The sequence below is a fragment of the Epinephelus fuscoguttatus genome, linkage group LG7, assembly GCF_011397635.1.
Source record: "Epinephelus fuscoguttatus linkage group LG7, E.fuscoguttatus.final_Chr_v1".
Taxonomy (NCBI): domain Eukaryota; kingdom Metazoa; phylum Chordata; class Actinopteri; order Perciformes; family Serranidae; genus Epinephelus; species Epinephelus fuscoguttatus.
Window position 1 is genome coordinate 2,017,530 of NC_064758.1, and position 24,508 is coordinate 2,042,037.

Here is a 24,508-nt window from a genome sequence, read left to right on the forward strand (position 1 = left end):
TCTCCGTGTTAGCCGAAGCTAACAATACACCGGCATCGTCCAGTTCAACTTCAAACCTGGGGCTACATGACCTCACCAAATAACACATTAAAAAGTACACGTAGCGACATTAAACACTAACATTTTCACTTACTTTCTTGTTCGTTTTCCAGTTTGTATTCCTGTTCTTGTTTCTCCGTTCTCTATTTCTTCATCTTCTTCTTCGTCTTCTTCTTCTCCTCTCACAAAACACCGGTGCATCGGCAAAAACAGTCCCCGGTAATCCACTTCCGTTGTGACTTTTTTTATTTGCATCGCTTATGTTTTTTATTTGCTGCGGTGTTTCTTTTATTTGCATCGCTTATTTTTTTTATTTGCTGCGATGTTTCTTTTATTTGCAACGTTTTTCTTTTATTTGCAGAAGCTTTTCTTTTTATTTGCAGTGGCATCTATTTTTGTTTACAGTGTTACTTTTATTTGCATATGGCGGGTCTCGGCCACCGTAGTTCCCACAGTCACGAAATTCCTGGAAAAGTTATGATATTTGAAAAAGTGTTTTCCAGGCTTGGAAATGGTTTGAAATGAACATAACGTTACAATAGTTGTGTACAAGGGAGGATTAGGGCCATGTTAAAAAAAAAAAAAAAAAATCTTAGATTTCGACAATAAAGTCATAAATCTTTGAGAATAAAGTCATAAATCTATGAAAGTAGATACGCTGAGTAGCAGTATTAAAAGTGTAAAAGTGTGGTCAAAAAGTGTTGGGGGTGACAGTAATATAAATTCAAGCAGTACCATTTACCATTATACCTGGCTGTGGCTCAGAGGTGGAGCGGGTTGTCCACCAACCGAACGATCAGCAGTTCGATCCCAGGCTCCTCCAGGCTGCATGTCGAAGTATCCTTGAGCAAGATACTGAACCCCAAATTGCTCTCGATGGCTGTTCCATCGGTGTGTGAGTGTGTTAAAACTGAGTAGCAGGTGGCACCTTGTATGATAGCCTTGGCCGCTAGTGTATGAATGTGTGTGTGAATGGGCAAATGTGACTCGTAGGGTAAAAAGTGCTTTGAGTGGTCACTAGATGACTAGAAAGGCGCTATACAAATGCAGGTCCATTTACCATTTTACCTAACTTTCAAGTCTTAATCTCTGACTTTTTTCTTCTAATATTACAAGTTTAATCTCGTAATACTTTGGAGATTTACAACTTTATTCATGAAATCTACTAAATATGTTAATAAAATAAAAAACAAAACGTAAAACATGTCTACCATTATGCAAAATGCTTTCCTTGTATTATTAGGATCACATAATACACATAGACCAGAGCTGGCAATGCGTCATTGTCAACCGTTGTCTGAAAAGAATCACAAAATGCTGAAAACTGTTGCGTAGCAGGTTAGATGAGACTTTAACACTGAGATTTGAGACAAATAAAATATTCACTGTCACTGTGGGAAATGGCTAAATGATGCTGGTGACAGTTAACTACTGATGGATGGCTAACGTTAATTTGAGTGGGAAACAATTTTTTTTTTTTTTTTTACCAAGAAATAAAAAATGTGGAATGGCCTTGATGTTTTGTGAAGTACCCCTGTCTGCCAGCCTGGTCCGTTGCCATATGCAGTTTGTTGGCGGCTGGAATGTCTAACAAGTGAGGAAAGTTAGCATACCGTAGCAGTTTGCCTATCCCCAAATGCCTGTCAAGTGCTTGTTTAATAGAGTGCTCCAGGAGTGATGATGTTTTTCTGTAGGCCGACCCAAAAACTGGATCCTCCAGGTGAACTTCTACCTTCAGTAAGGTGTGTTTGTGACAGTAATCTCTGATGTTACTGCAGAGCTTTATTCAGATCAACATGTTTGGGAACTTCTTCCGTTGTCTTCTCAAAACGCCCATGGGATTTTTCCATTGGCTTTTGGGTTATTGCAGAAAATAAGCCCTGTAGCAAACTAACATTTACGAGACTCAGACATTTTGTTCAGCAAGGTAATCTTCACAAATGAACCCCACTTTTATGATGTTTGAAGTGTAAATGCAGTCATCAGAAGTAAAAAGCTAACATTAGGCTAAAATGAACTACAGCACAGTCATATGACTTAATGTCACCGCCACAACAAGGCTGTAAAGCCGTGTTTGGCGTGATGACATTCTATAGTCTCATATAACCACTTGTTAGCAACCACCTTTTCTGAAACACATTGAAGATTTAGAGTTAACGAGTAGGGTATTTATTGACATATTTTATGTTGTCAGACAAAACATGAAAGTCTCATGTTAACCACAGACCTTATTTCAGTCATCTAACCAAAAACCTGATAAAAAAAAAAAAAAACCCATTTGACAATTGAGATCAGGGAACAGGAAGTGCAAAAATGCTGACTCATTTCCAGGTTTTAGGACTCATTCCTGCACCACTCTTTAATGTACGCCTGTATCGATACATAGGCCTACCCCTTTAAAGTACTTCACAATAAAGTCGTGGAAATTTGGTGAAATGTATGGAAAAGTTTTGAAAATTCATGGGTAAAAATGTTTACCCATGAATGAACGATTAATGAGACCACTGTGCGACAACATTTTCTCGACTTCTCAGTTGTTGTCTCCTCCTTCCTCTCCTTCCTCGGTTTTGAACCTTTTTTGGGGGGGGGGGATTGAAATGCTCTGAACACTTCAAAATTAGGTGTAGAAACACCACAAACAGTTGAAAAAGGGTGAGTGACACCTCACTGTCTCTGTTGGTGCATTGCTGCATTTCTTGGCTTCTTATAGCCCCCTGTTGATCAGTGAAGTAGTGTGAAACCATCAGCATGTGTTGTCCACCACGACATAAAAAACCCTGTTGCCTCTGTCCTCAGCTATGCTTTCACAGAAGCTCTTGGAATGGCAGTTTTACCAAAGTTACTAAACCACCTGAGCCACGTTACTGTTGTTGAGCCTCATTTCCCCCAACTGGACTGAAAGTTCAGTTCAGTTTGTTATACATTAGAACTGGCATTTTTACATTTCCATTGTCAAAAGTTGTAGATGGTACCAATAGAACTGTTCTGTTTTGTGCTATTTTTTCGTCATCCCTCTGTTTAGATACCAAGCACACTATGCTCACTAAAAGGTGGCACTAGAGGCTCAGATTGTTGTCACACTTGCTCTTCAGGGATGCAGTGCACAAAGTCGCTGTTTTTGTAAATGCCCATTGATTGGGACAGAGCCTCTAAACACTCCAGCCTGTTTTGTCTTTGTTTGAAAATGTGGGCGTGTAAATGTTTGGCAAAAACATGGTTTTATTGTACAGTGGCATAAGATCATAGGTAGGCTCTTACTATTTCCTTTGTTTAATTTATTATGATATTTGTGTATGATAATTTTATATTTCAATAACTGTACAGCACTTTGGTCAACTGAGGTTGTTTTTAAATGTGCTTTATAAATAAAGTTTGACTTGACTTGACTTGAGGTAGACTTTACACTCTGACCACAGACTGTGTACTGTATCAACCCAACATAGACTGCACTGCAGTACAACAGCCCAGCACTGCTCTTTCAAATCATTATTTAAAGTCAAATGTTTGAGCCTGTGTCACAAAGCTATTGGCTCTATTCTATGTTAATCATGCTGAGGTTTGGGCTGTTGTGTTGGACTGCTGTTTTTAGAGAGGGATCTCCATCATCTCGTTCAACCCTATTTTTAAGTTGAGGTGGAAAAATCTTGGAAACATATCCAAGCGAAAGAAAATGGTTTGTTTTTATTCCTGAATAAGAACAAAGAGTGTGCTAACACATGCTTTCTTCTCTTTCTGTTCTGTATATCTGCAGGTAAATTCCAGGTCATGATCCAGAAAATATAGCGTCCAACTGAGGCCACTCTGCACTCCCTTCCTCCCTGCCTTCATATATCTTTAAGTTTTTGTCATTGAAGGGAAACGCTGCCCAGTGAAATATAGTTCTTTGTACACTTTGGATCACAATTACAGATGCTGTTACGAAAGTTTGTCCCGACTTCCAACATCCAGAGTCTTGTTTAATGATAACAGTTATTTGAGGAAGAGTGATTCCTGTTGACGCTGCCATTAATCATAAGTGGACAAACACTTTCCACTGCCAAGACACTTTCTGAGTATATAGTTATGTCTCTCTCACATTTACCTGTGATAACAGTGCTCCCCATAGAGTAAAGACACTCATTGTAGCACTAGTAATGATCTGCAGTACCATTGTAGCATTAAAATGTCCAAACTGTATGTACACACATGTATTATAGATGGATTTTGTTGTTATTAAGGTTGAATCTGTTGCAAAAATTATGGAGCTATATTTGTGTCTTTATTACATGCGAGAAAATAAATGATATGAGAGGGGAAAAATGTTTGAGAGAAAAAAAATATTTGAGAGAAAAAGTTTTCACACTGATAGCAAAAACTAATAATATTTGAGACTAAAAAAATTTTGAGAGAAAGTAGGCTATTTTGTCATAGAATATAAAAAAATAATCTGAGATTTAAAAAATGATTTCCAAGAAAAAAACTCTCAAAAAACTCTTTTTTACTCTCAAATATTATTTTTTTTTTTGCTATCAGTGTGAAAACATTTTCTCTCTCTCTCAAAAAAAAAATTGTTTCTCTCAAAACAACTTTTCTTTTTCTCTCTCTCTTTGCTCTGGTGTCAGGATTTTACTCTCACTGTGAAAATAATGTCATGGGCAGGTCCACGTTCCTATTGGCCAGTCTTGGGAGTCCAATTCAACTGAATCATTAATCCACCATGGTGGATTCACCGGCACAGGTGCGCTGCGTTATTTGGGAGCAGAAACTAATGTTTGGATAAGATGATGACACACACACAATTGATGGCTAGCTAGCTGAGCAAGTTGGTTATCAAAATCATTCCTATAATGAATCCCTCTTCTCACCTAACGTTATTTTACCAAGATTGTATTATTAACTGCACTAGCCAGCTAGGGTTAACTTTACATCTAGCTAGGTTATCCCATTAACGTTACTTTACTACGGTGCTTTTCTCTTCCAACATTCCATGTGTGGCAGGAAGAGCGCTGCTACACCTCCGCCCTTAATTGGCATCAGCTGGGCCTAATTTCCAGTTGTCGGAGCGTAATTGCGCAGTGGTGGCACCTGCGTTATTTGGTCTTCCCTTCACGGGCGCGCTCACTTCTACCTGGCGTTTACCTGGCGAGGGCTGTGTGTGGCGTGCTCCGGTTTCTGTACCCAAACTTGGGACTCATAAAGTAGGCATGGGTGCTGCAATGTTTGTGTGCTGTTAAAGCGTATTATGGTGTCACAGCTGCCGTGACTCTTCGCTTTACAGCGGCGTTGGCCGTTCCTGTTGTGTGCAGCTTCGGAGGGGACTTGAAAAGCGTGGTGTCTGCTCTTCCTCACTGCGAGACGGTGACGGGGTTTGAGCTGTGCGCTGTGCGTCAAGCTCCCTTCGCTCCGGTAAGCTCGCTCTGTTTTTTTATTTCTACTTCTGCTAGTTGTGTTAACTTTATGTTAACAGCTTGTCCTGCTCTCTGTCCTGCTGTAGCTGAGGCCACAGCTTGTAGCTTCTTCTCCTCCTCTGCGCACTGTGTGGAGCTGCACTCTGCAGCCCGGTGACGTGGGCCGCCAGCTGGGCATTCTGAGAGACGGCTATCCACGGCCTCCAGCCCCGGTGCGGCCGCTCCGTTTTCCACTGCTGTTCTGCCGGTTTTCCACAGACTGATTAAAGCACACTGTAACGTGGCTGTGCATTCATGCGGCTTTGGACCTCTGTTATATTTGGAAGTCCGTCTCCTGTCCCCATATTTACCAGTGTACGAATCTGTGACCTTCTGTTGTTGACAAACCTGTCAAACCTGTATGACAGCTGACACTGACATAGTTAAATGGTATAAATATTAGAATTTTAATATAATCTTGAACTATAAAATTTTAAGATACAAATACAGATTAATAAAATAAAAAATATCTTGAGTTAGCATCTGCTGCTGCTTAGATATCAGGTGGCAGTTGATGCCACTGGAAGTGAAAGGATTGCCCCTATATTGCAGATGTGTGCCACTAGAGGTCAGAGCAGTGCCACTAAAATTCAGAGTGCCACTTAAAATCAGAGAGGTGCCACCAGAAGTCAAAGCAGGCCCACTAAAATTCAGACGAGTGCCACTAGAAGTCAGAGAGGTGCCGCTTGATGTTTTTGTTGGTGTTGTTTTTGTTTACAAGAATAATTTCACTCTGCCTCAACAAACTGATTTTATTTATAGTTTGTTACCACTGAAAATGTCTTAACAAATGTCAGCAGGCAGCTGACAAACCCCCTACATGCTATATGCTCCCCATCTAACAGCAGGCACAGTAACAGTACTCTACTCTGATGTCATCATCCATATTGATTAGTGCAGCCTTAATAAATAGAGGCTGATGTGGGGGTGGTCTTCTGGGTTGGAGGCAGAGGCTCATTGTTAAGAGGCATCATTTGAGACAAGCATGTAATGACAATGCACACAGTCTACTGTATCACTATCGCCTCAATTAGGAAGCATCAATTAGTCCAGTCACTTGATAACACTTAATATGGACTCATGGAAGATTATCCAATGAACTAAAATAAATAACAATAAAAATCAAATCAAAGACTGTGCAACAAAAGTCTTACTTTTCTCCCGTCTCTGATAGGGCTGTTACCAGGGGCGTCACTAGACTTAAGACTGTGCTGGGGCACAGAATGCATGCTCGCGTGTGAAGCACTTATTTAGAATTAAAAGCTTAAATAGTGCTTTAAACTATACAGTCAGACTATGTTGTTGACTGGATCTTTGATTAACCACCTGAATGAACTGATGCATTTGGCCTACTTGTGCACTTGCAAAATCAAATTTGGGGTGACAAAACCAGATATTTTTAGCCATTTTTCTGGTGACAAAACAATATAAGAACCATGATGGTGGGACATGCTGTCACTTCACAGCTGTCCAAAACATGTGGTTTGTGCCAGGCGGACATGTTTGCCAGTATTTTTTCATTATTGCAAGAAATTCCATTGACTCATTCACAAGTCAAAAATGTGTTTTATCTGAAAGAAACATGCAATATTTACATTTAAGATAATAGAAAAATAGTCAACCAAGCGCAATGATGTCCTCAAACATAATATTTGTTTTTCAGTTTCAGTTATATATTGGGGGTCATTTTGGGCACTGGGGGGGGGGGACATGTCCCCGTCAATGTATAAGGTGACAACGGCCCTGTCATGCATGCGTAATTAGGCTACAGTTGTCTGGTTGCAAAGGTGAAGTGGCTGGTCTTGTCATACAAAGTTTAAGGAGTGTCAGCTGGACAATATGGAGATATTTGCATCTTGAAAGCCCGACTACAAATGTGGATAGACAGGGAGAAACACATGCAAGCCTAAGACATGGTAAGATATGATATTCCTCACTATATGAAGTGACTGATAAGATCTGTATAATGGATTGCAAAGAAATTTGTGAGGTTTTTATTTTGTAGACAATCTGGATTTATAGCGTGATGGGATGACAGCACAATGATGTCAATCAATTCAATTTTCAATCAATTTTATTTATAAAGCCCCAGACAGACGTGCAATAGATGTCGTACAGAACAGATCAGCATAATAAATTAACAGTAATCCGTATGACACAATGAGACAGAAAAAGAGAGAGAGACAGAGAGAGAGAGAGAGATGCAGGACAGACGGTAATGACAGTAGCTTACAACAACATTAAAGGGCCACTGTGTAAAATGGGTTGAAAACAGTGACATCAATGGTCAAATTCTAGATTGCAGGGCTCACTCGCTCACCCCTCCCATCGGGTAAATGACGGTGGCCTCGTAGGGACAAAAAGCCTTGCGCAGACACGGGGAGGTGGTCTATCTAGCGACGAGGTGAATGTTTATTTAGAAATCTAAACCATGTTACGATATTGTAATGAATCACTCATGAGCAGGAGACCAGAGGAGCGTTCGGGAAAAAGGCCCGTTTATTTGAGCACTCCAAAAACTCCAGTAACTTTTTGTCCCTACGAGGGGGTAAAAGACTCCGTCCCAAACTCTGACTCTTCTAGCGTAACACACAGACTCCACACACATTCTCGTTTACAATACCAAGTGGGTACCCCCTCCCCTCTCTGCTCCACCAATCTCCAGCCCGCACACTGACTGACAGCTTAGCCTGTAAACAGAGCTCAGCTGTTTATTTAGCCTAGCAATATCTCCGGACTATAGTAGCTGCAATGGACGACTTTGAACGCGATTTTGAAGAGTTTCTTGTAGCGGACACAGACCCAGAGCCATACCTGTTTGAGCCGGAGCATACAGATGAGGAACTTGGATGCTGAGCGGGCGAGACGAGAGGCTGAATCCTCCATTCCCATTTTGCTGCACAGAATGGGATTCGGTGCTACCATCGCTGGGGAGATATATCATCAGGAGGAAAAGTGCCGCAGAGAGTGCATCACAAGGAGTGAAGTTGCGTCTTCTTTTCCTCACAGATGACGGTTCGGGTTCATTCTCTCCTGTTGCGTGGTAAGTGTGGTCCATTCGCAAACTTTATAACTAAAAATACTTTTCACTACTCTCTGTCGACGAACTACTAACACACTCTGCTGTTTCCTCCTCCTTCTTCCTTCCTTCCGCTGTCGTCGTTGGTTTATTTATACACGCGAAATGCGTTCTCTGGCTGGCTGGATTGTCCACTCGGTCTGCTGTACATACATGGCCGTGCAAGATGGCGACTTCTCTACATATATATATATATATATATATATATATATATATATATATATATATATATATATATATATATATATATATAAAAGCATAATTATAAGGCTACGAAAACTAAACGAATTTTATTTTATAGCGATTATACGCATATATAAACATATTAATGGGTAGAATATTCAGATTCAGATTCAGATTTGACAATAAACCATGCCAAATATTACACACTGGCCCTTTAATGAAAGTAATAATATTATAATTATAGCTCTGGCTACTGTGATACAATATGTTGAAAGTATATATTAATATCTGACAGTATACATATGTGACAATAATCATATGTGTGTAATAACAGTAGAAGTATGACTAATAATGACAGCAGCAGCAGGAGGCATCTGGCAGGACCACGGCAGCAGCACAACCACACACGTCACACTATGCAGGCACCACTGCGATACAAGTTAACCTGAGAGACAGTGGAGCACAAAGGCTCCGGAGAAGAAGCCGAGTTAGTGACATGCAGTATAGCCGAGTTAGCAAGATGCAGTAACAGGACATGAGAGAGAGAGAAAGAGAGAAGGTGCCCGGTGTATTATGGGGGGGTCCCCCGGCAGACTAGGCCTAAGTCAGTCTAACTAGGGGCTGGTACAAGGCAAGCCTGAGCCAGCCCTAACTATAAGCTTTATCAAAGAGGAAAGTCTTAAGTCTAGTTTTAAATGTGGAGACGGTGTCTGCCTCCCGGACCACAACAGGAAGATGATTCCACAGGAGAGGAGCCTGATAGCTGAAGGCTCTGGCTCCTGAACTACTTTTGGAGATTTTAGGGACCACGAGTAACCCTGCATTCTCAGAGCGCAATGTTCTGGTGGGATAATATGGCACTATGAGCTCTCTAAGATATGACGGAGCTTGCCCATTTAGAGCTTTATAAGTTAACAGTAGGATTTTAAATTCAATTCTGGATTTTACAGGGAGCCAGTGCAGAGAAGCTAAAACAGGAGAGATATGATCGCGTTTCTTAGTTCCTGTTAGTACACGTGCTGCTGCATTCTGAAGCTTAGCTGGAGAGTTTTTAAGGACGTACTAGAGCTACCTGATAATAGAGAGTTACAGTAATCCAGCCTTGAGGTAACAAAAGCATGGACCAATTTTTCTGCATCTTGCTCATAATCTTGGTGTCTGAGCCTCCCTGGCTCGTGACCTTGGTGTCTCTCACTGCTGTCACAGTAGGGGTTAAATGAGCACCACACATCATACATCATAGTTACCTTATACAAAACATGCAGAAATACTAGAATTTTCCATCACAAGCAAAACAAAAGCATGGACCAATTTTTCTGCATCTTTTCGGGTCAGGATAGGCCTAATTTTTGCAATATTACGCAGATGAAAAAATGCAGTCCGTGAGATTTGTTTTAAATGAGAATTAAAAGACAAATCTTGATCAAATATTACTCCGAGGTTTCTTACAGTAGTGCAAGAGGCCAGAGCAATGCCATCTAGAGAAACTATGTCATCAGATAAAGAGTCTCTGAGTTGTGGTGGCAAAACTACTATTTAATGAACAGTTTAAAGAAAGTCTTCATATGTCGGCTGTCTTTCTTGAGTTTTAATAAGCATTCATGAATGGAGACACTAACACATACAACCGCATGAACAGTCAGTCAGTGAATGCCTAGCAAGTCTTCTCGTCCTGCTATCTTTATAGTTCCCATAACACATGCACATCAGCAGTCAAAATATGTGGCGCCTTGACATTCCTAAAACACAACATCTCTTCAGACTAACAAGGACACTTGTTGTCCTCCCTGCTCATAATCTTGGTGTCTGAGCCTCCCTGGCTCGTGACCTTGGTGTCTCTCACTGCTGTCACAGTAGGGGTTAAATGAGCACCACACATCATACATCATAGTTACCTTATACAAAACATGCAGAAATACCAGAATTTTCCATCACATTCCACCCTTTTTAGCATTCTCATGCTAAACCATAAGCATGGAAAATTATCTTACTACCTTATGTCCTACGAGTTCTATCCATACCAGCCAAATGCCAGTATCACCATCCTCCAACATGGTAGATGAAAACCTAGGCAGAAGTCACAGGCCATAAGCACAGGCAAGCCAAACATCCCCCTCCCTATATGGTGAAGGAGAGGGTAAAAGACTTGTCCGTCTAACTACTCTACCTATTAAGGGAAAAATCTCTATATGATGAGGGCAAAAATCCCTTATACCACACTCTAAGCTAAGGCAAGATAAGCATAAATGAAAAATTTCATCGTTAATGAGAATACACAATAGTAAAATCAATAAAGGGAACACATTGCTTTACTGACTGTCATGCGAATGTGTATATAAAAGTAAATAAAGATGAATAAAATGAGTAATAAAAATGAAAATAAAAAATAATAATGCATGAAAATCAAAAGAATAAATTGAGTAAATATGGTGTCTACTAAACTAATGCTAAGTGTAATCAATGTGAAGTAGTGTAATGTAAAAATGTGATTTGCTAATCAACCTCCTATTGAATCAACTTTAATGATCAAAACATTTCTAAACAAAACACATAAATGTGAATCAGAATAAAACTTAAACGAGTGACTCCTGTGAATTCTAAGGAGGAGTTCACAGATCCATCTGCACGCAGCACCCTACAGAAGATGATACCATTGATGTAATAAAAGATCTCACACAGGGAACGATGCACCACATAAAAATGCACAGCATCAGCAGAACCAGTATGACAGGGGCAAACAGATGCAATAATGACGCTTTCCATCCACTCAAAGAAAACCAGGACCACAGGTCCATACCTGCTCCAAGTTCAGTGTCACGACTCTTCTCTAGATGCAACAGGTCATTAAGATGAGCAACCACATGTGTCATGTTATCAGTGATGTATGTATGTATGTATGTATGTACCGCAATCAGTACCCACAATATGACAAACCCCTCTTGGCTAGCCAGGACTAAATCCATAGCCATCCTGTTCTACAGAGCCACATTTCTGAGGCCCTGTACTGCTGGTGTGAGTGAGCTAAATCCTGTAGCCATGTTGCCTGTGAGATTTTCCAAGTTCACAGCTACAGCATCAATCTTGTGTGTATTGTTTACTGTTTCCTCACCATGGCAGGAAACCCCCAAAACCCTTCTCCACAGGGGGCACCCTTACCACAGCTCGTCTTGCTCTGTGCGGTAGGTAGTAGTGATCATAGTCTGTGTGAAAATGAGTCAAATCAGGAACAATAGTCACATCAGGCAGCAGCTTAGCCAAGTAGCACCTGCCACACCATCCAGGCTGAAGTGCCTGGTAAAATGTCTGCCACACGCCCAGACGTGATATCTGAGCAATCCATACCCATCACTACTGACTGCTGTCTCCGTCACCAAAAGCACCTGGAACGAACCGTTCCCACCTGCGAGCTTTCCAGATCTTTCGACTTTCGTCTCAGATCTCTCACCACAACATAGTCGCCTGCCTTGAGATCATGCAGCTTCCCTTCCGCTGGTTTGGGCAGGGCAGCTTTCACCTGTTGGTGGATTTCAGATAAAACAGAGGACAAGGTTGCACAATACCGTAACATTTCATCCTCGCAGTGACCAGTGTCTGGCAACTGCCTTTTTACGGGCCCAATCCCGGTATTGAGAGGTCTGCCAAATAAGATCTCAAATGGACTGAATCCATTTCTGCTCCTCCTTCTAGCCCTCATGTGCATCAATACAATAGGAAGAGCTTTTGTCCATGACTTCTTAGTCTCCTCACACACTTTCACAAGTTTGTTTTTAAAGTTGCATTTTCTCTCTCAAATGCCCCTCCAGAGGCTGGATGATATACACAATGGTGTCTCAGATCAATACTCACCAACTCACCAATTGGAATTTCCCACTTGGGAATTATCAGAGTCATCAAAGCCTTCGCTACTGCTGCATCCTGTTTAGCTGCGGGAAAAGCTTCAACCCATTTTGAAAACATGCACACAATCACCAAAACAAACTTTTTCCCTTTGCTTGGTGTTAGTTCAATGAAATCCATTTGCAAGTGATCAAAAGGTCTTTCTGGAGGTGGATGAGCAGCCTGTCCACATTGTTTGTAGCACAGATCACACATCTTTTGCAAAACTCTGTGGTATAACTGGAAAACCCTCTAGTAAACCAGTATCTCCGTATATCATCAACCATTCCCCCCTTTGACACGTGGTCCAAACCATGTGTCAATTTAGCAAAGAAATGAAAAAGGTAGCTAGGGAGACAGGGCAGGCCATCAGGGCCCGTCCACACTTTATCAACCACAGTACATCCTGCTTTTTTCCAAATGGCCTTCTCCGCTGGAGAGGCCCTTATCTGCAGGTCTGTTATCTCAGCCGTAGCCACGACTGTAGGAGTAGAAGCAGGGTTTAATGAGGTAGCATGCAAGGCTAAAGACAATGGCAGCACGTGATGAGCGATAGTTTCCCCCCATTAAAGTTAAGAAATCCCTGTTCTTCCAAATTTGTCCAAAATCATGAACCACGCCCCAAGCATATCTGCTGTCTGTGTAAATATTTACAGATTTGCCCTCTGCCAGTTTACATGCCTCTGTCAGAGCCACCAATTCAGCCGCTGTAGCTGAATGTGAGGATGACAAAGGATGTGCCATCACTGTCTCCTGCAGTGTTGTGACGACAAAACCTGAAACATTTTTACCAGTGCTAGGGTCTCTCGAAGCTGATCCATCTACAAAGATTCAAATCAGTGTTATCAATCAGTGTGTCTCTCAAATCTGGCTTGGGAGAGCAAGCAGAATTTATCACAGCTACACAGTCATGTGTGTCAACTGCAGCAACACTATCAAGTTTAGATGAAAAATAAGCTACAGGTCGCTTTTCCCCCCCGTGTGCTTGTAACAATACAGAAGTCATGTACCCAGCCTTTTCGTCAACAGTCTGGTTAAATGGTTGTATACAGTCAGGCAGTCCAAGAGTAGGAGGTGTTTGCAAAGAAAGTTTCAAATCAACAAAAGATTTCTCTGCGTCAGGAGTCCAAATGACACACTCGGATGCTTTCAGGCCTTTCCCATGAGCAATTGCTGCTAATGGTGCCTCAGTTTCAGCATAATTATTGCCTGCAGTAGCCTGTCATCCCTAAAAATGACATGACTCGTTTTTTTAGCCCCAATTTTTTCTCAGGTTTTTGGGATCTTTTGAATGGCTTCAATGCGCTTGGATGTGAGGGTCTTTCCCTCAGGAGAGATCATGTGACCCAGGAATGTGACCTCTTGTACAACAAACTGTAGCTTTGACAGGCTGGCTTTATGGCCCTGTTCAGCCAAATGAGTCAGCAAGGCGAGGGTGTCTTTAACCCAACCCTCTCTGGTTTCACTCGCAACCAATAGGTCATCTTCATACTGCAACAAAGCACTTCCTTTAGGCAGTACAAGAGTTTCCAAACTATCTCTCAAAGCAGAATTTCAAATCAAAATGCAAACCAGAATTGACTCTCTTGGTGCACTGGAACAGTCAAAAAAAAACATTTGACGTTTAACAACTGAAAACCATTTGCTATCAGCTGGAACTAGGGACAGAATTGTATGTGGATTTGGGACCGTAGGCTCCCTGGCCTGCACAGCAGCATTCACAGCTTGCAGGTTTTGCACAAATCTCCACTCTGCAGATTCGCCATCAAGTGTATTTTACACATAGGAAATATGGGCGTTCTCACAGGAGAGTCTGCACATGGAACAATCACGCCCGCTTTCAACAGATCATCAAACACTGGTTTGATGCCTTCAACTGCTTCACGTCTGAGAGGATATTGATTACGACAGGGTCTGTTGTCTGATTTAGGTGTGATTATCACAGGCTCACAGTTGTTTTATCAGACCAACATCAACCAATCAGTCAATTTTATTTGTAAAGCCCAATATCACAAATCACAATTTGCCTCACAGGGCACATCATGTTTACTTTTGGCCCAGAGATAAGCGGAAACCTGCTGTAGCTCTGGGATGTCTGCAACAGATTTAACCATGCACATGTCAGTATCAAAACCAGTCTTGTCTGCAAACACGACTGAACAGGAAGTCTCAATGGCACAATTTAGTTTCTTTCTGTACACCTTCATTTCCTCATTAAAATCAATATGAGGATCAGTTGTAGACTTCCAGGATGGAGTGGCGTTCAGCTCCCGCACCCACAGACCCAGGTCTGGTTGGGATTTACCAGTGAGATGTGTGGATCAGAGTTTTGTGACAAAATCAACTCATGCAATCAATCAGGAAGTTTCACCGAGACAGCACAATTAATGTCATTCCAATACAACCAATCTAGCTGTAACCTTTTCCTGTCCTGTACTACACCAGATGTCCTCATAACCATGGTCAGTGTGTGACATAGGAATCATGTGTGCCGAGCAGTGCAGGCATGTGACGTCAGCGTGTGTGTGTGTGTGTCTGAGAGCTGCAGCAAAACAGGGGGAAGGAGATCTATCTTCCACTCACACACAAACTGTCCCGCAGCGTTTTGGAAAAAAAGTAGAACTTTCCTTCATTTCATTCACTCTCCTCACCTGAATGCCGTCAGGTGTACAAATCAAAACAATCTCCAATCTACACGAGGTCTCGTCCCATCAGATTGATGGGGCATTTGTCAGAATACAACAATGAGTGTTTGAAAGATTTCCCCATCTCAGAATCAAAACAATTCAGCGGAGCAGTGTATTTTTCAATAATCGCTACTCCTGTAATCCCAATTGTTTTCTAATATCTCCCACTCAGTTAAGGGTTAGCCTTCAGATGAAAATCACATCGTCTTCCGACTGATTCTGTGGCCCCGGAATCCACCAAGAAAGAGAGTTCAACACCTTTACTGACAGTGTGTATCAAGACATCTGTTTGTATGCCTCCGCTGAGAAATCAGCCAGCATATTGCTATGCTCACTCTCTCTCTGTTTAGATTCAAGGTGCAGAATCGTGTCAGAAACAAGCTCACTCTCTGCATCAGTCATGATGTGTGTGTTGTGTGTTTCTGTATTTGTGTTAGTGTCAGTGTTCTCACGTGTCTGAAGTGTTGGTTGGTTTTCCAGGTCAGTGTGGTCACCAGATTCGGCCGTCCCCGTGCTCTCACCACATAGTCAGTCTGACTCATCTGCCCCATCTTTTTTCTTGTTGTTTCCCCTTTATGGCAGTTTCTTGCCCAATGTCTCTTTCTGCCACACTTGAAACAACGGTCATTGTCTTTATGTCCTCCTTTTGACTTTCCCCAAGTTCGGTCAGTCCACCATACTGCATCGCTGCTTGTCTCAGGCGGTATAGATAGGCAGAGATAGTTTCATTTGCATCCTGCTTAACCGCCACCACTCTTCCCCAGTCTAAACAAACAGGGAACTCCGTTTTCAATCTTGTCATTAGCCAAAGAACAATGTCTCTGTAAGCAGCGCTGATTCAGAGAGGCCAGCTGCTCCCTCCGGTTCGTGGTGTTCAACAAACGGTGGAGGCCGTTCAGGTGGAGCCGAGTCAAGGTCCGAATCCAGCTTCAAACACTGCACCGGGAAACCTTTGGGGCCCTGCCTATGCTTGGCTTCCCTCACCCAACTACTAAAAGTTGACCAATCTGCCTGAAACTTGACCTTACCTCCAAACTTCCAATCCCCTTCTTTCTTAGTCTGTCAACCTCACCTCTAAAGCCTCGAGCTGTTTAACACTCACGCTGCCTGTTCTCGGGAAACAGCACTTACTGACCCACAGATCTAACCGAGCCACGCTCTTCTTTCCATAATTAATCTCCATAAACCTCACGTTGGGAGCGCCATAATCAGGCTCAGTTTTCCCTTTTGAGGTATTGCTCTGTCCAGATCCCATTGTAATCAAACTCTCAGTTTTCTTATTAGTATTAGAAGTAAGTCAAATTTGTGGAAGCAAAAATAAATCTCAAAAAATGCACAAACTTATCACTTTAAAGGATTTTTTTTTTTTACTTTTACCCAAAAAACGCGCACGACTTACAAAAAGGAAATGAAGAAAAAAAACGCGCTTCACTCACTCTGTCTGTTCCACTTTGATAGCAAGTGTCTCTACTTTTCCTCTAACCCAGACGGCTTCTCACCACCTTTTCTTCCGCCTTCAACGGCTGAAATGATCAGGTGTTGTGTTAGGTTCATAACCTACACTGCTTTAGGTCCCTGACCTAAACCGAGCTCACCACTTTTCCTGCACTCTGCTTCCCAGAAACAGTGCCTGGCACGTCTGCCAACCTATCTCAATAGGTGGAAAAGACTTTTCCTGCGCAGTCCTCAAAACTCACCAGAAAAGACAGCGAGGTGTTGACAGCCACCAAGTCCGTTGGACCCCAACGGTGAAGGTTTGAGGTGGTAAGAGCCTCAGCTCTTGCTGTGCGCACAGTCTTCACGCCTTCAGTCCAGAATTCCAGAATCCGCTCACAGATGAGGTCCCTTCGTGGTCGCCAATTTTGTGGTGGCAAAACTACTATTTAATGAACAGTTTAAAGAAAGTCTTCACACGTCGGCTGTCTTTCTTGAGTTTTAATAAGCATTCATGAATGGAGACACTCACACGTACAACCGCATGAACAGTCAGTCAGTGAATGCCTAGCAAGTCTTCTCGTCCTGCTATCTTTATAGTTCCCATAACACATGCACATCAACAGTCAAAATATGTGGCACCTTGACATTCCTAAAACACAACATCTCTTCAGACTAACAAGGACACTTGTTGTCCTCCCTGCTCATAATCTTGGTGTCTGAGCCTCCCTGGCTCGTGACCTTGGTGTCTCTCACTGCTGTCACAGTAGGGGTTAAATGAGCACCACACATCATACATCATAGTTACCTTATACAAAACATGCAGAAATACCAGAATTTTCCATCACAAGCAAAACAAAAGCATGGACCAATTTTTCTGCATCTTTTCGGGTCAGGATAGGCCTACTTTTCGCAATATTACGCAAATGAAAAAATGCAGTCTGTGAGGTTTGTTTTAAATGGGAATTAAAAGACAAATCTTGCTCAAATGTTACTCCAAGGTTTCTTACGGTAGTGCTAGAGGCCAGAGCAATGCCATCTAGAGAAACTATGTCATCAGATAAAGAGTCTCTGAGTTGTTTGGGGCCAAGAACAATAACTTCAGTTTTGTCTGAATTCAACATCAGGAAATTGGTGCTCATCCTGGATTTTATGTCTTTAAGGCAGTTATGGAGTTTAGTTAATTGATTACTTTCTTCTGGCTTCATTGAAAAATACAACTGTGTATCATCCACATAACAATGGAAATTTACAGAGTGATTTCTAATGATGTTACCTAAAGGAAGCATATATAGAGTAAATAGGATTGGTCCGAGCACAGAACCTTGCGGAACTCCAAAACAAACTTTAGTATGTAAGGATGATTCATTATGAACATGAACAAACTGAAAATGATCAGATAAATAAGATTTAAACCAGCTTAGTGCAGAACCTTTTAGGCCAATTAAGTGTTCCAGTCTCTGCAGCAGAATTTGATGGTCAACAGTGTCAAACGCAGCACTAAGATCTAATAAAACAAGTACAGAGACGAGTCCTTTGTCTGAAGAAATTAGAAGATCATTTGTAATTTTAACTAGTGCTGTCTCAGTGCTATGATGCACTCTAAATCCTGACTGAAATTTCTCAGATAAGTTACTATCATGGAGAAAATCACACAGCTGATCTGCGACTACTTTCTCAAGGATCTTTGAAAGAAAGGGAAGATTAGATATTGGTCTATAGTTGGCTAACACCTCTGGATCCAGGGTGGGCTTTTTAAAAAGAGGTTTAATTACAGCTACCTTAAAAGACTGTGGTACATAGCCTGTTAATAAGGATATATTGATCATGTCTAATATATGAGTGTTAACTAAAGGTAAGACTTCCTTAAGTGGCCTAGTTGGGATGGGGTCTAAGAGACACGTTGATGATTTAGATGAAGAAATCACTGCAGTCAGTTCTTGAAGAGAAATCTGGGAGAAGCAATCTAAATACATATTAGGTCTTACAGCTGTGTTTGAGGTTAGATAGGTACTATCTGAGGACAGGAGGTCATGAATTTTGCCTCTAATAGTTAGAATTTTGTCATTAAAAAAGCTCATAAAATCATCACTGCTAAGGGCTAAAGGAATACAAGGCTCAATAGAGCTGTGACTCTCAGTCAGCTTGTCTACAGTGCTGAAAAAAAAAACCTGGGGTTGTTCTTATTTTCTTCTATTAAAGCTGAGTAATAGTTTGCTCTGGCATTGCGGAGGCCCCTCTTATACGTTTTGAGACTCTCTGCCCAGATTAAACGAGATTCTTCCAGTTTAGTTAATGGCCAATTCCTTTCAAATTTTCGCGATATTTGTTTTAACTTACGGGTTTGAGAGTTATACCAAGGAGCGAACTTTCTTTGCTTTGTTAACTTCTTTTTAAGAGGAGCTACAGAGTCTAGTGTTGTTCGCAGCGAGGCTACGGCGCAATCGACAATAGGATCAATTCGGGAGAGGTTAAAGTAGGTATGGGAAACCTCTGTTACTGAAGGACATGGTATTAAATTTAACGACGCAGGAATCATTTCCTTAAATTTTGCGACAGCACTATCTGATAAACATCTAAAATAGTAACTGTTGGCGTGTAATCAGGTAAAAAGAAATCAAAAGTAATCAGATAATGATCCGTTAGCGAGGGATCCTGTGGAAAGACTGTTAGGTTATCAATTTCAATTCCATACGTCAGAACTAGATCGAGGGTATGGTTAAAACAGTGAGTGGGTTCATGTACACCCTGACTGAAGCCAATGGAGTCTAATAATGAGATAAACGCGGGAGCCAGGGAGTCATTATCAACGTCGACATGAATGTTAAAATCGCCTACAATAATAACTTTATCTGATTTAAGAACTAAACTGGATAAAAACTCTGAGAATTCAGATACAAATTCAGAATACGGGCCAGGAGCACGGTACACTATAACAAATAAAAGTGGCTGCGAGGTTTTCCAGGTCGGATGTAAAAGACTAAGAACAAGACTTTCAAATTAATTATAATCTAGTTTAGGTTTAGGGCTGATTAACAGACTAGAGTTAAAAATGGCTGCAACTCCCCCTCCTCGGCCGCTGCCTCGAGGAATGTGGGTATTATTATGACTGGGAGGAGTGGATTCATTAAGACTAACATATTCATCTGGACACAGCCAGGTTTCAGTGAGACCGAGTAAATCAATATGATTATCTGATATTAATTCCTTTACTAACACTGCTTTAGACGATAGAGACCTGATATTTAACAGTCCACATTTAATTCTCCTGTTTTGTCTTTCTGTCACAGAAGAGGTTTTAATTTTTATGAGGTTGTTTTGCACAACTCCTCTTTGTTTAATTTTAGATTTAAATAACTTAGGTGGTTGGGGGACAGACACCGTTTGTATAAAACTATGGGTGGGTAACTGCACTAGAAACTCAGAGAAGCGTATAGGACTGCATCTCTGAGTCCTGATCTCAACTCTGGGTTGTCACGGTTTTGAATTACTAATAAACATTGCCAGGTTTATAGATATGAGAGCAGCTCCATCCAAAGTGGGATGAATGTCGTCTCTCCTAATCAGACCAGGTTTTCCCCAGAAAGTTTGCCAATGATTAACGAAACCCACATTGTTTGCTGGACACCACCTGGACAGCCAGCGATTAAATGATGACATGTGGCTAAACATGTCATCACTGGTCAGATTTGGGAGGGGTCCAGAGAAAACTACGGAGTCCGACATCGTTTTTGCATATTCACACACCGAGGCAATATTAATTTTAGTGACCTCCGATTGGCGTAACCGGGTGTCATTGCCGCCGACGTGAATAATAATCTTTCTGAATCTACGTTTAGCTTTAGCCAGCAGTTTTAAATTTGATTCAGTGTCGCCCGCTCTGGCCCCAGGGATACATTTGACTATGGCCGCTGGTGTTGCTAACTTCACGTTTCTCAGAATAGAGCTGCCAGTGATCAGAGTTTTATCCTCAGCGGGTGTGTTTCTGAGTGGGGAAAAGTGGTTGGAAACGTGAACAGGCTAGTGGTGAACCGTGGGCTTCGGCTTGGAGCTATGCTTCTCACGGACAGTTACCCAGCCTCCCAGCTGCACGGGTGTTACCGGAGGACCGCTAGCAGAGGTTATGCTATGTGGCTCCGCACTGGCTACAGGGGACTGGCTAACTACCGCAGCTACCGAGTGATTTTCCATGGTGTGGAGCCGCGCTTCTAATTCACTGAGCCTCGCCTCCAACGCAGCAAATAAGCTACACTTTTTCAGTTACCACTGTCGCTAACGGAGGCAGAGGCATAACTGAACATTTGGCACACCGAGCAAGAAAGAGCAGAGGAAGAAGCCATCGCTAACTATTAAACTAATGTAGCTAACAAGGCTAATAACGTGTAAACAACAGCTAAGAGATTAGCAAGGAAGTCATAAAAGGAGGAGAGCTATAAGTGCTTAAACAGAACTAGTGTGGGTTAAGTCTTGAATTAGATGTTAAGACACTGAGGTGAGAAAAGCAGAAAGCAGGCTAGTAGAATTCACTAGAGCAGCACAGAGACGCTGTCACAGAAAACACCGGAAATGACACAACACGCTTACCGCAATATGTCAGCACGTCCAAGACATAGACATACTGACGGACATCACCAAAACAGCAGTATGCCTCAAAGTGTGGCCATTCAAAGAACAACTATTAACGATGATAATGATTGATGAATTAAGTATTTCACAAGAAAAAATGTTAGAGAAAAGCCAGTAAAATAATCATAATTTGGTATAACTTTGAGTAGATGTTATAGTTTTGGTTTTTTTCTTTATTATCTCTTTAATCATTTTGTATGTATCTCACAGTTGTATAAAGCCCTGGGGTATCATGACCCCCATGCTGGGCGCCCATGTCTCACGGTCTCGCGCAAGCACGCACAAGTGAACGCGGTGCCCAGAGAGGCAGTTAGAGCTACAGGCTACAATGAGGCTAAAAGGCGAGCTAGCTCCGTTGTGTTTGATAACATTGTTGAACGTAAACAGAAGTGAAGTGTTTTTGTTGCCATTTGCGGAACCTTGGCTGCTTACAGAGACCAGACTTTTTCACAGCATATTCAGAGGACATGTAGCTAGCGGATCGTGAGGAGATGTTTGCTGTATGTGACAAAAACTTTTCAAGTTTAGGAAGACTTAGAGAGCCTTTAAGACTCTACCATGCAAACAGAAACCCATGTCAACAACATCCAGAAACACCGCCAACTTCTCTGGGCCCAACCTCATCTGAGATGGACTGACACAAAGTGAAAAAGTGTGCTGTGGTCTGACGAGTCCATTCTGGACGTTGTGTCCTCCAGGTTAAAGAGGAAAAGGACCATCCAGATTGTTACCAGCTCAAAGTTTAAAGCCAGCATCTGTGATAGTATGGGGGTGTGTTAGTGCCCATGGAATCATGGGTAACATCACATCTGTGAAGGCTCCGTTACAGCTGAAATGAACATACAGGTTTTAGAGCAACTTAGGCTGCCATCCCAACCTGATCTCAAAGAAATACGTGAAATGACCACAACCTCTTAACACTGCATTCTGTGGTGGCAGCATGTAATGAGTTAAAATTACGTGCCGGTACCACGGAAACAATGCCAATGTAGAGTCAATTAGGATCCATTGTCGTGGCGGTCACACGGATTCCCTGATTCAACAAAGTCACGTCAACCTCGTTTTCCCTCAATGATATCTTTAACATTCCTGTGTACACACAAAAACACAAAAGTGTCCTTGATAACTCAACAATATGACAGGTTAATGTCAAGGCCATAAAATAAAATAAATGTATTTTGCCAGCTTTTGATAGCGTAGGGTAGGGTGACCATTTTGATTTCCAAAAAAGAGGACACTCAGCCGGCTACGACATAGCCTACTTAAATGATACTCGCAGTTTACTCAAAGATGCCTTATAATTTTAATATATTTAAAATTTATATGTATGGATAGAAAATTCAGTTATATTACTAAATAATATCTCTCAAATACAGAAATTAAGATAGGCCCCAATAGGGGACACATACACACACTAGAGTGTGGCGATCTGAGCCCGATACCCGACGGGTCGGCCGAGTTTGGTCAAAAATGTAGCTATAAATTGTATTCGGGCTCGGGTCGGATTCGGTCAGCTTTCAGTGAAAATATAGTGTAAAAATAAATAAAATCCTATTGTCTGTCCTGTTTATTGCTTGGGCACTGTTATTTACGTGACAACACCTGAACATAACACACACAGACACACACTGGCTGTTTGTTTCTACCTCTCCCCTCGCTGGAAGCCTCGGACCTCGCGGTGCGAGCCTCCGCCTTGATTAAACACTGAAAATAAAATAAAAGAGGGAGACAGGTTTTTCCTATTTTATCTTATTTTGTTTTATTTCTCCCTCTCCTCTCGCTAGAAGCGTCGGACCTCGCGCCTCCCGCTCCCGTCTCAAACACGGAGGTCTCCCTCTCCACAGCTGAGCACCCACGGCGCACGCCCGGCCTGTTAAATAGCCTTTAACCACTGTGTGACACAAACTCAGTCCTTTGGTCATTAAATAATGTCGGGCTCGGTTCGGGTTCGGACAGAAATATGCTGTCCGTGCCGCACTCTAACACACACATACACAAACACATGGAAAACTGGACATTATCATCAGTTTATAAAAGACCCCCGGACGCCCCGGACGGGACATGAAAAGTGGACATGTCTGGGCAAAAGAGGAAGTTTGGTCAGCCTAGCGTAGGGCTTTAAGAGCATTTTGCTGTGGGCGGATGGGGTGCATTTTGTAGCTACTGTCTGCCATCTGTGGGCTTCATTCCATTTCAAATTACCGTCCGTCTGCCTTAACCAAATCCAAACGCCACTAATAAATAAATAAATAAATAATAAGGAAAAAATAAGGCTAAGCACGGAAGAACCAGAGAGGAATCACCATCACATGGAGCCGTCCGCATCAGGAGGCGGCAACCCGGCCACTCTCCACCCCACCAGGGGAGAGCGGATCCTAAGCCAGCGCCACAGAACCAGCGACCACCCCCCCCCCCCCCGGTGCAGACAGCTCCCACTGAGGGAACACTGGAGTTAAGAACTAAACTATGATAAATTTCATAAAATATTAAGATGTAGGCCTAACATAAAATAAATTAGTTATTAAATAAATTAAAACATATAGCCTACAGTAGGCCTAGATAAAAGTAGAACATGCTATAAGTAAATACAATAACAGGCTAAATAGTATCTAAACAATAATAAATTGTATACAAGTTATCTATTAGCCTACCATTCCACTCTGTAAATATATTTTAAAATTTCACTATAATGTTAATTTTATTTTTGCTTATTTCATTACTGTTATTATTGGTTTACTTTTTAGTAGTATTGTATTGTCTGAGGATTTTAGTAACTATCTACAGTAAAAAAGAAAAAAACAAGCAAAGAAACAAACAAAACTCATTTTATACACTGGGCCCTCAAAGTGCTCTCTGAAACTACACCTGGCATGGCTTGTGTCCAAAAATGAAAAAATCAAAACTTTGTCGTAGAGCTAAACCAAATACATCAATGGAAAGGTCTCAATCTGGAGAGTAACATATATCGGTATGATGATTCTACATGGCTCCTGCTTTGAGCCATTGATCTTTGAACCTTGACCTCAGTGCATGTTTGAACCAACAGCGCCGAGATCCTCCCAGTGGCATTGGCAGGTAGTGGCACCGCAGTGGCAATCTGTGGCAGTCTGTGGCAATCTGTGGCGTCTCCTGGCACCCACTCGGCAGTTCAGAAACGC

The 24,508-nt window shown here is 41.8% G+C and overlaps 1 protein-coding gene across 2 annotated transcripts in view; it reads left to right on the forward strand.

Moving 5' to 3' along the window:
* LOC125892056 (trafficking protein particle complex subunit 6b) overlaps positions 1–4,635 on the forward strand; it is a 35,417-nt gene extending 30,782 nt beyond the window's left edge. For both annotated transcript variants that reach the window (XM_049581803.1, XM_049581802.1), the window contains one exon: positions 3,791–4,635. In XM_049581803.1, the coding sequence (XP_049437760.1) occupies positions 3,791–3,822 (32 nt within the window). In that variant the 3' untranslated portion in view covers positions 3,823–4,635. The remainder of the gene's footprint in view (positions 1–3,790) is intronic.
* The last annotated feature ends 19,873 nt before the right edge of the window (positions 4,636–24,508 follow it).